Source organism: Taudactylus pleione, unplaced genomic scaffold (genome assembly GCF_031769625.1).
Source record: "Taudactylus pleione unplaced genomic scaffold, aTauple2 ptg000398l, whole genome shotgun sequence".
Lineage (NCBI taxonomy): Eukaryota > Metazoa > Chordata > Amphibia > Anura > Myobatrachidae > Taudactylus > Taudactylus pleione.
Genome location: NW_028284800.1, coordinates 3282684 through 3295665, shown reverse-complemented (window position 1 = coordinate 3295665; position 12982 = coordinate 3282684). Strand labels below are relative to the sequence as shown.

Sequence of the window (12982 nt, the reverse complement as noted above, 5' to 3'; positions counted from 1 at the left end):
TATATATATATATATATATACAGGCAATGTAGCGGGGGAAGCCTCCTGCACTGATGTGTCAGCCACCAGCCTGCTGTGGTTTTCCATTAGGGTGTTCAACAAGCTTATCAATGGGGAATTGTTTTTTTATGAAGAAATTAATACTCAAATTGATCCCTGGCTTTCCTGAATATAATAGAACCATCTGTGTTTACAGGCTGCCAAGTGGAGAACATGTGAGAAAAGTCTTTGATAAAATGGAATGCCCAAGTGGTAAGCTTCCTGTTCATTTCTTGCGCATTGTGCCTAACATCTGTGATTGGCATTTCTGCAGGTTTCCTGATGTGGTGTTACCATTTGCCTTATATAAGTAAACATCCGCTGGTCGCAAGAATAACAACGTTGAAAATAAATTGTCAAACAGAAAAGCTGCCACAAAAATGATTTGATTGTCTAAGTTATTCTAGTGGATACAGTGTAGTTAGAAAAAATTGACTCTTTAATTCTGCTCTTCTACATCTCTACAGTTTCTCCTTCATAGTTAATGGCATCATCATCAATATAGAGGTCTATTTACCAGACAGCGCAAATATGTAGCAACCTTTTATACCTCTATTTTTTTTAACCCTACTTGTACTACACCAATGGTTTCTAACCTTTTTCAACTTGTATCAAATAAAATGTCCATAAGAAGCATAAGTCATATATTATGATCAAAGAACCCGACTGGATAAGTTGAGCCCTGTTGGACAGCCCCAATAATAATGTAAACTGCCCTGCCATCAAATACAAAACTCCACATATCAACCTTGTTTCTTTTCCTGGTCACAGTGCTGTATCAATTATATTTTATAGAACAATTTGCTATACAGTTGACAACATCTACAATGCAATTTGATCATTCTAGTTGGCATGTAATTTGAAAATATAAGTATTTTTATTTTTTTTCTAGATATGCTTACAACTATCACACTTTCTATTAATTATTTATCTATCTGGGATTTTACCCCAATAATCAGTGAACAATATTGCATTCTTTAGCTCAGATTTATAATAGCTAAGTAATAAAATTGCTTGTATATTAGAAGAGAGAATAAAGATGGACTCTCTTTCTGGGGCACTCATCAAATATTATAATGAATATTAAAATATAATTTTTATTGTGTAAATTTAAAATATATCTCTTTGACAAACAGAAATCTTAACAGATTTTTTTTTTTAAATTGATATAGATTTACCCCTCCCTTATGTGTTCTCTGGGCCTGATTCAGAAAGGATCGCAGTTGCTTATATGCACACAATCGGCTGATTGTTGCGTACTGCGCATGTGTATGCATAACAGTGCACACACTAGCTATTGCGATCAGGACTGCGATCGCAAATGATGCGCAGACCCATGGCAGAGTGATTGACAGGAAGTGCAGTTTGTGGGTGGTGATAGACGGGTGGTCGGGCTAACGCAGACGTGCCAGTGCATTGGGACAGCGTTGCAGGGCGTGCTTAAATTAGCCACTGCAATACCATAAGCAGCATGAGGCCTCACAGCGTGCGCTGAAGTTAGCATATCCTGAGGTCTGACCTGCCTTAACTGTACGTATGGGTCTGATGTCACTCAACGTCACCGATTGTTTCGCTATGTTGCCAAAGTATACGGATGTGAGTAAGGGGAAGTGGGCGTCCTTATGTCAGGCTGCGATCGCAATGCAATTGCAAACATTTACATATCACAGTTTATATTAGCAACTGCATATAAGCAGAATAGCGATCCGTAGTGAATCAGGCCTGCTATATCTTTGTGACAGGTATAGCCACCTATTTTGAATACACTATTGCGAGGTAAAAACCTCAGTGTGACGAAAGGAGGAGTGTTATATAATTATAAGAAGGCGAAAATATTATGGGCAATACTGGAAAGCCTAATGTAATTGCTTGCCGGGACACTGCTTCCGGAAAGGGGTCGGTCGAGGTAAAGCACTTACAATAACCTATAGTAAAGTATTTTGCAGCTAACTTACAGCTGTGAAATACCTAAATTACTGGAGGAAACTACTGAGCTTTACTAATGCAAAGTGGGAGCTAATGACATCTGAAAATTGTGTTATGTAATATTAGCTACGCTAGCTTTTCAGATAAATTGGTAATATCAATAATGTAAAATAATGGCTGCTCAAATCAACTTAATGGTCTTTCACAGGTACTTGAAAAGAGAGGGGTTAAATCTAGACTAGAAGCAAAGAAAATAAAAAGGAACCCCCCAGCACACTGCAAAAGGCCAGAAATAAGATTGAATACTATATGGTAATAGAAATCCAGAGATCTTTGTTGTATATACTGTATAAACTGTATTTGCAAATATATGTTTACGCACTGGGCCGTGTCAAGGCGTCTCTGTACTGGTGTACATGATAATAGCACCCACTTTGGGTCATATAATTGCATATGGTAATGCCACATAATAGCTTAAACCATACTTGCCTACCCTCCTGATTCGGACGGGAGTCTCCCGAAAATCAGGTGCCACTCCCGGCCCTCCGGAAAGGCAGGCAAGCCTCCCGGCAGCCGCCGACCCCTGCGCCACCTCCCCCGCAGTTACAAGGTGTAATTTTAGCCCTGCCCCCCACTTCACAATGATGGTAATCTCTGCATTTTGTAGCGAGGCCAAAATGACGCGATCGTGTGGCAACGCCCCTCCGCTCAGCCCACAAATGCCAGGTAAGCTGTCTGGCCGTGCCCCTCCTAAGCCAGCCATGCCCCCCTGCTATGCCGATCTGGCTGCTCCCTCCCTGAAGGGGCAGCCACAATGTCGGCAAACATGGCTTATAGGGAAGCTGTCGGGAAGCCGATCGTCGGCTTCCACACTGTCTAATCCCGGCAAGGGGTTAAATGACAGGCGACGACACTCCGACGCCTGTCATTTTACCTACGCCGGGAGCCTGACACCCGGCTTACCGATCGAAGGTAAGCCGGACGCGGACAGCCACGGGGGGGGGTAGGTTTAGGGTTCCCGGTGGGGACATAAGGTTAGGCACACCCTCGGGAGTTTAGGGTTAGGCTAGGGGACGGGGGGGTTAGGTTTAGGCACTTAGAGGGGAGGATTAGGGTTAGGCATTTGGGGGGGACATTAGGGTTAGGCACCCCTAAGGGAGGGTAGGGTTAGGGGGTAGAATAGGTTAGGAAGTACTTACCTTGGACGAACGGGATTTTCACTGCTGCCGGGATGCCGCTATCGGGATTTGAACCGCCGGCCGCAAATCATACTGAATCCGCTTAAACATATGTTAGAAAATATATGCAACAAATATAACTGGATTTCTATTATCATATTGGTAATATTGTCATGCCATTAGAGATTTATGGGAATGGTGGAATCCTCCATTAACTGTATCAGGGCTTTAACAAATAGTGACAAACTTAAAATGATCCTTTCGCCGCCGAAAACTGACATTTTCACCAGCGTTATGGCTTGATAAATAGGCCTCCTAGGTATTATTCCAGTACTCACAGTAGTATGAGCTATGTGCCACCATTAGAGAAAAATTAGATTAGAAAACCTGTTGATAATTATGGCATAAATCTAAGCAAGTAATTACATACATAACCTGAAACACATTTCCTTTTTTTTTTGCAAAGGTTCTGACCTTCTCTACAGCTCACTGCGTTTTATCTTCCATTAATTCCTTCACCTAAATGTGTTTCTGACAGGCATTACACTGGAAAAAGATAATCTACTTAATTATTACTTCAGCAATGACCTGGCGTTACTCTAAGTTGTTGATTTTAGAGTTATGCTGCAGTTTGTAGAGAACTATAGATGGAGCGTATAAATCAACTATTTCAAATGAACTGAAATAAATAGAGCCACCAAAAGCAAAGGTACCCAACTGCATGCTGGGGGAGATTAAGCTCTTTTCCAATCTTGACCATCTGATAACTATAATGCCAGGCTAAACATTGCTTATAAAAGGTTTTAGATCTGTTATCCAGAACATTTGGGTTTTCTGGCTTTTTGAATTATGGGTTTTTCTACAATTTGCATCACCATGCCGAAAATGGATGGCCACTGGCTTTCCCTTATACTACCCATGGCAGAGCTTCTCAGGGGTCATGATTATGAGTTGTACACAAATTGTTGGCATATGCGGAAGTCCGTGGCTGCAAGATGCACAGATGCACTACCTGATGCTAAATATATAAGAATATGTCTGTATGATCGAGTATCCGTTCGTCTTCATGCATATACACCATTCCACTGTTTTTCCAGCCACAGCTGCAGCTGTCATCACCGGTATCAGCACTTGTGCCCACCCAATGCTGGGTGCAAAAGATGTGACTGAAACTGGCATCTGACCTGCATCCGCAAAGATACTCCCACAAGACGGATCTGTTCTGTGCGTCCACAGGGTTTGGACCGTAGAGAGCAATGGTGGGTTCGGGTGATGGGGGAGGTGTAACCAAACCCTTGCAGTGTGGAAACAGCAGTACAAAAAAAAGACAAGTACAGTACTATGCAGTGACAGCTCCAGAAATGGGGCTGCAGCGAGGTCCACAATTAAGATAGGCGAGCCACACCAACTGCCAGTGAGTCCAGGCCAGTGATATTTAGCAGCGTTTGGGGTGGCAGTTGGTGTGGTTCCCCTATTTGCATTTTGGACTGTGCTGCAGCACCACCTCTGGAGCAGCCACTGGTACTATGCATAGAGTCATTACGCGCTGAGCAGGGGAGCATTCTTCCCACTGCACATCTGGCCTGGGCCCCTGCCGTGCCACTTAGACAAGTCTGGGCCCCGTTGAGCCCCTTAGACAAGCTTGGTCCTCTTAGACAAGCCTAGCCCAGGAAATTGGTACTCGCTCCAGCCCCCCTCTTGGTGCCCTGCACACGGTAACCACCTGGTAACCTCCCAGAAATCTTATTTCATGAACAGAGTAATACTGCCATGCAGGGATGTGTATGCATCCCTTTGTTCTGTGAAACATAATATAACTTGTTCTGCTCAGAATACATAACTTAAAAATAGTAGCGTGAACCGTAATCATCATGATTGTCATTAGTATGAACAAAAATCTTATCAGATCTTTATCTAATGCTTGGGGAACACACCTATGAGATCACTCTGATGATCAGGTAAACGCTCCCAATCAGCCGAATGCTGTGTCCCCAGCTTGACCCCCGTTAGCTGCCTGTGAAGTCCGTACACACTGTGCTGACATAGCTCAGTGTGTACGAGCGTCTATGGGATCAGGAGGTCGGGCTGATAAATATTAAACAGCCTATATGATGCGATTTACCAATCCCAACCATTGCATAAGCCTTATAAGTTGTTTATCGGCAACGGTACTGCATGCACACCTATACAATCATCGGCCTGATCACCGGAACAACCAGATTCTACCTATGAATTTATACATTGTACTAGATACGTCATGCAGTAGGAGTGAGCAGCGCCGAGCAGCGTAACATAGCAACTTTTTCTTTACAATTGCATCTTATTTACACCGCAGACGCAGTGAAACACACCTCAATCTTTACCAGAGACGCCGGACTGCAGCTTTCACTGCACAAGAATTAGTTGTGCAGTCGCAAATGAAGCACAAAGGAACTAGGCATAAAAAAAAGCCACTTCCGCTGCATCGCGGCACTTCGTATGCAGATTCAGACTCATTCACACACAGATGTACAAGTGCAACATATCAAATTAATCAGTGCAGTCTAGTTAAGCAGTTTTGTCGCTTCGTGACTAAGATGCAAATTCGTGCAAAAAAGACGCTCAGTGCAAGCCGAGTTGCACTGGACCTGGCTCGTCGAAAAGAGCTGTTTGGCGCAACTCAGTGACATGTGGAAAGGTCAATAGCTGGGGAGGCACACATGGAGATGGGTCTAAGTGATGGGAGCCTATCTCACCCCCTACTCACTGTTACTATCCCCTCACTACACTAAGCTTCAGTGTCCATTGATAATCCTATCTGCATCACTGTCTTCCCTTGCTTCTGCTGACTGAGCTCTGATCTCTAAACACTGCAGAGCACTTCTTGGTCACATGACACATCCAAGGTATCCATCAGTGCTCAAGGCACACCCCCCATACTCGGACGCATGCCTCTGTTAACTCTTTCTGTGCAGCTTACTGTCCGTGGTGTGGCCCTGCCCCCAGCTCTGCAAGCAGTGTCTGATCATACAGAAGTGAGGTTGTGATGTTGCTGCCTCATCTCTCGTCTCCCTCCAGCCCCAGGGAGCTCCACAAAGCTGGTGAGTGTTAACTATAAAAATTATTACAATAAACAAAGAAGATGTTTATAAGTTATAAATATCTTCTTTGTATTCTAATCATTTTTATATCAAATCTCAGGAGAAAGACAGGGGAGGCTCTGCCTCCCTGTTTACACGGACTGCATGTCCCTGGTGCAACCGCAGCAATAGTGTATGAGGACACATCTATAGTTAAAAACTGATTGGTTGCTATGGGAAGAATTCCATGGAACAAATATTACACACAAAGTGTATATGTTAATGCCTTTATTTATGCATTAATCTAATATGATATGTCTTTGTTGGAGAACGTATGAATTATCAGCACCATTCAGAGGGTCAGATGTATCAATAAATGAGCTTACAGTAAGTTTTACATTTGACAGGCCCTTTCAAGATACAGCTTTGTGGAAGAGAAAGAAGGCGCGTCATGACAGATTTCTGAGGACCTCATAAAAATAATTTGACAGTCATTAGGCTGGAAAGGGTCAACAAACTCAGTAAAGACCTTGGTCTTCCTCAGTTCATGGCAGATAATGTACAAATTAATTACTCAACATAGTTGAAACTCTTCCATGGAATGGCCATCTAACACAAAACTCTCCACAAGCAACGTATAAAATACTTATGGAAGTCACAAGTAAATCCACAGTAATTTTTAAGGATTTTGAGACCTCTTTTCCATTGGCTAATACAGTGGTTCTCAAACACAGGTCACATTTTTCAGGTCATCTAGCAGGTGCACAGGTGTAATCATTGCTCACTGACACATTTTAAAAGATCCACAAGTGGAGCTAATTATTTCACTCCTGATTCTGTGAGACGTGGAAAACTTGCACTGTTTGGGGTCCTGAGGACTGAGTTTGAGAACCTGTGGTCTAATACTAATAGTCGTAAATGAATCCTATATAAAGCAATAAACAATAGCACTGTGCCTTGGAGGATACCAAGTAGTAATCCACTACCTCTCTCAAAAAAGAACACCGAGACCTGTTTTATAGTTCTCAAAGGTATAAGGCAAAAAATTTACTGTAGGAGAATTACTATGTACGGGATAACTTAAACCCTGCATTTCAACAACAGAACATTACAGTGAAGCATTATAGTGTAAGTATGATTGTTTGAAGTCTAGGTTGAATAATTGAATTCTAATTTCCACCCACAAGTTCCTAAGGAGAAAATCAGGGTATCTGAACATCAACTGTTTCTTAAATGGATGTGGATCATGCAGCATAATAGTGTCTCTGAATGCACAGCAAGAAGGCTAACGCAAAAGAAATATTGCAGTTTGAACTGGCCAAAGACTGGTGATGGATTTTACCTAGGGGCTGCAGCCCCCACCAGTAAAATTTGCCACCTCAGTGTAGTCAGTGCAGTCCGTGACAGCACTGCTACCCTGTCAGATCAGATACACAACAGGCAATCTCAGACGGAGGAGACACCTCCCCCTGGGACTGCCAGTCCGGGCTGCTATTAGTAGAACGGCTTCCAGATCATGCAGCCCTTTGGAAGCCAGTGAAAATGCGCATGCGCTGGTCCAAGCACCTGTCACATCGATTTTGGAGGCCCCGGCCCCCTCTTCTTCTCGGCGGCGGCAGCAGCCCCCTCCTCTAAGAGGATAGGAGCCGCCGCTGCCAAAGACCTAAATGAACTCAAGTGAAATGTTGTGGTAAAACCGACGTGGAATACAGCCCAACAATATGAAATGGTGGAATAAGTCCTGCGAACAATAGGACAAAATAATTCTAAAGCAAAATACAGGATTTATAAACAGGTAAAAAGTATTTAGCATTTAATTTGGCAGAAATGATTAACAGTCACAAAGTTGAAATAAACGTTTCCAATAAAGGCTGTGGGCTGAATTCAATTATCCTCGATATGTTACCATGTGAGGAAAAGGGTTGTAATCCTGAACTTTAATGGCCAGAGCTATTCAATTAGAAGCCCTTTTCCTTGTGCGGTAAGTCTGCAGCTAACGTGCGTTAACCCACTGGATAAGTTTGCGGAGCTATAGGTTAAGGTGTTTGCGGTGGCTGCAATAAGGCAGAAAGCCCAAGTTAACGCAGATTATTGTTTGAGTCTCAGGAGGAAGTGACCAGAAATCCACGATGAGTGCAGCCTGTGGGCTTATCGCAGGTTGCCCAGGGCTGTAAATCAGTAGCCCGAGGCACTGTATTGCGGCTAATCAAAACTTTGAGGATAATTGAATTCGGCCCTGTGAGTAATAGATACATGTTTTTACTTTTGTTTTAATTTGTATAAATCAGAACCAGGTCAAAATTGATGACGACAACGGTCACACTTAGGGCAAACTAATGTAGGAATATAGAAGATTCTAAAGGGTACACAAACTTTTTCTCAGCCCATGGCTAATAACCCAATAATTCTGAAAATAAAAAGTCACACATATGAACACTTTACATATAGCTAAATAGATGATGGAATTGTAAAATATATATTAAGTGTGTGAGTGCATGCGTGTGTGTGTGTTTGTATATATGTGCCCATTAAGTGTTAACACGGAATCCACCTATTTGTAGATGCAATCTTTCTGTTCATAATTAAATTAAATACTATTACTGTATAACTTACCACCAGGTTTCCTATAACCATGACCAGCATGAAGACAAGGATGCAAAGGGGTTGACCGCTAACTTCCATACAATCCCACATGGTCTCAATCCATTCTCCACACAAAACCCGGAACACAATGAGGAATGAATGAAAGAAGTCATTCATATGCCATCTCGGTAACTTGCAATCCTCATTGATTTTACAGACACAATCCAGGTAGTTCCGACCAAAAAGCTGCACTCCCACGACAGCAAAAATAAAGACAATGATTGCCAAAACAAGGGTGAGGTTCCCCAGAGCCCCAACAGAATTGCCGATGATTTTGATGAGAGTATTTAATGTAGGCCAAGACTTTGCCAATTTGAAAACCCGAAGCTGCAACAAACACAAAAATCAGTAGGTACATCTACATATAGGTCTTAATATATGATATTGAACAATATTACACAGTTCACAACTCACCAGTCGGAAAGAGCGCAGGACTGACAGATTTCCCATGGTGGAAAGTTTGTATAAACAGAATTCCACTAAACTCAGGGTCACTATGATGCTATCGAAAATATTCCATCCTTGCTGGAAATAGTAGTATGGATCTAAGGCAATTATTTTGAACACCATCTCAGCAGTAAAAATACCAGTGAAAACCTGTAGAATTATAATCAAGACAACAGAGTAGAGATTTAAAAAAAAAAATGTAAATGCTACAAATTATTATTATTGTCAATTTGGCAAATTAATTATATTTATAACTTTAGTTGCATATGTCCTCCTGCAAACTGTATACTAATTTGTTTTAGCACTTTGTTTTTGTGTTTATCACAATGCATATACTGTACAGTATGTCCTCTTTAGAGCTTTTTTTTTTTTTTGCTTACCTTGGCTATGATACAGATTAGTTCTGTTTAATGAATGTTATATAAAGCAGTTTGCTGTGGTATCCAAGGGAAAGGTAAAAAAAACAACTATGCCTAGATGGCAAATAGATTGAAGAATACCACAAATGCAAAATGTATGAAGCAGTGTATTTACTTGGGATATCGCATGTACAAACAAAATATTCAAATCCCAATAAACAATTATTACTGGGTTGTGTAGTACAGAAATATAAATAGTCTATCTTGATAGGAAGTCCAATATTAATGTGGGAATATTATAGATATTTTTTTCACTATGATACAGCCATTCCATTATGATAATCACACATAATTATTATAGCTGCTTATTGGTCACTGACAAACCTTCTGTAGAGGACAAGTGGTAAAGTAGCCCATAGCAACCAATCACCTCCTAGCTATCATTTATCAAGTGCATTCTATAAAATGATAGCTATTAGCTGATTGGTTGCCATGGGCAGCTTCTCTATCTTTATTAAAAGGAAAAGTAGAGAACTACCCATAGCATATGATGTTTTAACATCTCCACCACTATCATCTTGCACATCATGGGGCATACTGGGGAATGTACTTCCACAACAATAGAAGAGTGACATCAGTGGGTATTTATATCACTTTCTTCCACTGAAGGCTCCAGAGGTGTGATTGCAACACAGTCCAAAATTCAAATAAGGAAACCACCCCAATTGCCACCCCAAATGTTGCCAAACATCACCGGCTGGGACTCACTGGCAGTTGGTGTGGTTCCCCTATTTGAATTTGGGACTGCAGCCCCCCCTCTGGAGCCACCACTGTATGCAACTATCAAGGGAAAATAAGCAGTGACATTTACTGCAAGCAATCAAAGAAGCTGCTCTACAGCCGAGCCAATCCCAGCAGAGGTAGTACTTCTGTTAACGAATCAACAAACCTATAATGCAACTAGATTAAAGTGTTTTTTCTACCTTTAAAGACAATAATTTATTGTGTTTTAAAGTATTTTTTTTTCAAATAAACATACAATTGAAAATGTTACGTAAGGTGTTCATAATTAATTACTGGTAGTCTAGAGGACTGAAAGCTCAATTCTACCCTTTCCTTTGCATATTTAGTACTCTGGAAGCTTTGTATGTTTATCCTTTGGGATGACCCCAGAAGCCACTGAACAGAATTCTAGATAAATACAGTATTGACTGATTAAAACAGGGGCACAAATGGGTTCAAATATTGTTTTGCCTCTTTCCTATGTATTTGCCAGACTGTTCGTACATTATGCCAGGATATGATGTAATTCCAGGCAACATCACAGATATGGCCGCTCCCAGAGGATCAGCAGCGATGCTTCCAATGTCTAAATATAGCTGCAGACGCCGTTCTGTTGCCTGAGCTGGTACTTACTATGTGAACTTTTGAAATGTTGCCTGGAACAAGTTAAGTGGTGTGTTTTTCTTTTTCTTTTTTTTTTTAAGCTTTTTATTCTCCTTCATCTAGATAATGTATTGTCAATAACAAGTCTGCCATTCGATCGTTCATGTTTTAAATGCAGTTTACAATTACTGTAAACAAGTATATGCCTCTGGGAACACAATGCGCCCGGGGAGCTTGTATCCTAACTTTCTTGGCACTGCACTCTCTAGTGCAGAACAAGACAGCCTTACGCAGCCTCCTCAGGTTTATCGTACAAACCTACAAATAAATAAAAATCATTTAACATAGACATATTTCTGATTCTGGCAGCAGCCTGATTAGTTGCATTTATATTCCATTACAGATGTAGGACACAGCAAATTGTCTTCTAATGCCGGGCTGCCATCTCATAACCCAATGTAGACATTATTGCAACAATCTAATTTTGTCATAGTATATTTGTTAGTTGTCTTTTTATATTGATTTAAAGTAAGTTTTATATAAAAACCTAATTAAAAAAAAAAACATTATAGCGCTGCTTCTTTATGTTACCACTATTTGTTGGTCATATCTGTCATTATAGCGAGGATGGAAGAGATATACAAAAGAACTGGAATTTAATGCATATATGATACTAGATCAGGGCAATTTAGGGGTAGGGTATTTGCTTTGGGGGTCCAACATCTAAAATGTTCCCTTGTTTTTATATTAATTATGTATTATTATAACTTTATATCATAATTAAAATGGAAGGCAGAAGACATAGCTAACCATTTTTTAACTACAGCAAACTGTTCGTTCAGGGGATGCTCTGTGAATCAAGAGATGGACATCTTAGGCGGTTTAACATGCTAATAGCCCCAGGTAGTATGCTAAACAGTCAGACCACAGTGCTCATCTTGGCCACTGCCTTCATCCTGCACCATATTAGAACACTACACCAGTGGGAAACCTGGGACTAGAACATGTAACTAGCAGAGGAGGGACAGTGTGCATGTTTGGCATGGAATTAGCATTCTGAAGGGGAGATGTACTAAGCTCTGGAAAGTGATAAACTGTCAGTCACTCAGCTCCTAACTGTCATGTTACAGGCTGTGATTGAAAAATTATAGTTAGGAGCTGATTGGTTGGTAGTTTATTACTCTCCAAATTATCACTTTCCATCGCTTAGTACATCTGCCCCTGAGTATGCGGTCTGTTCTTCTCCCTACCAATCCAAGCACAGGGAACTGGGGTTTTTTTTGGTTTGTTAGTTTGTTTTTTTGCTTTAATAGCTTGTGCGTATCACCTCTGTGACGGTTCTCTTTAAATGTTTTTAGCCATTTTAATTAGTTTGTTTTTTTAAATAACAATAATGTTTATTTTCAAACAAGCTGAATGTTGACTTTTTGAAAAGAGTATGCATATATACGTTTTACTGAGCATACACTGAAAAAGAAAGATAAACTGTACAATGGATACATTACAAAGTAACACTGTCAAAGTTACTCACATAGTTGCCAGTGCTCAGCATTCTTTCAAAGTCTTCTGACATCTGGTAGTGTTCCAAAGCCATGAAGATGGTGTTCAGTACAATACAAATGGTGATGGTTAGGTCAGTGAAGGGATCCATTACAACAAACTTCACCCCTTTCTTGATTTGTAACCACAGTGTACAACAGTCCCAGATGAGGAACCTCTGGGCAAAATGGTTCCAACAAGGAGGACATTTCTGTCGGGATTCCTCCAGTTCTAAAAAGATATTAGATATATACAACACTTTTTGTTTTCTCTTGGACCTGAATCCGTTTGTACTTTAATATAACATACTTGAAATAAACACCATTAAATCAAAACAGTGCACATATAGGTGATCGCAATCTGTGTGTGTCTCTGGTTTGCCTGTAATTGCTGTAAGTGGCATAGG

At 40.9% G+C, this 12982-nt stretch overlaps 1 protein-coding gene across 2 annotated transcripts in view; it reads right to left on the bottom strand.

The window, feature by feature from the left end:
* Positions 1-12982, bottom strand: part of LOC148506677 (sodium channel protein type 5 subunit alpha-like) — a 323898-nt gene that overhangs the window by 142960 nt on the left and 167956 nt on the right. For both annotated transcript variants that reach the window (XM_088446436.1, XM_088446435.1), the window contains exons 13-15: positions 12569-12807; positions 9260-9442; positions 8816-9172 (exon numbers count right to left, since the gene is read on the bottom strand). In XM_088446436.1, coding sequence (XP_088302562.1) covers positions 8816-9172; positions 9260-9442; positions 12569-12807 — 779 coding nt within the window. The remainder of the gene's footprint in view (positions 1-8815; positions 9173-9259; positions 9443-12568; positions 12808-12982) is intronic.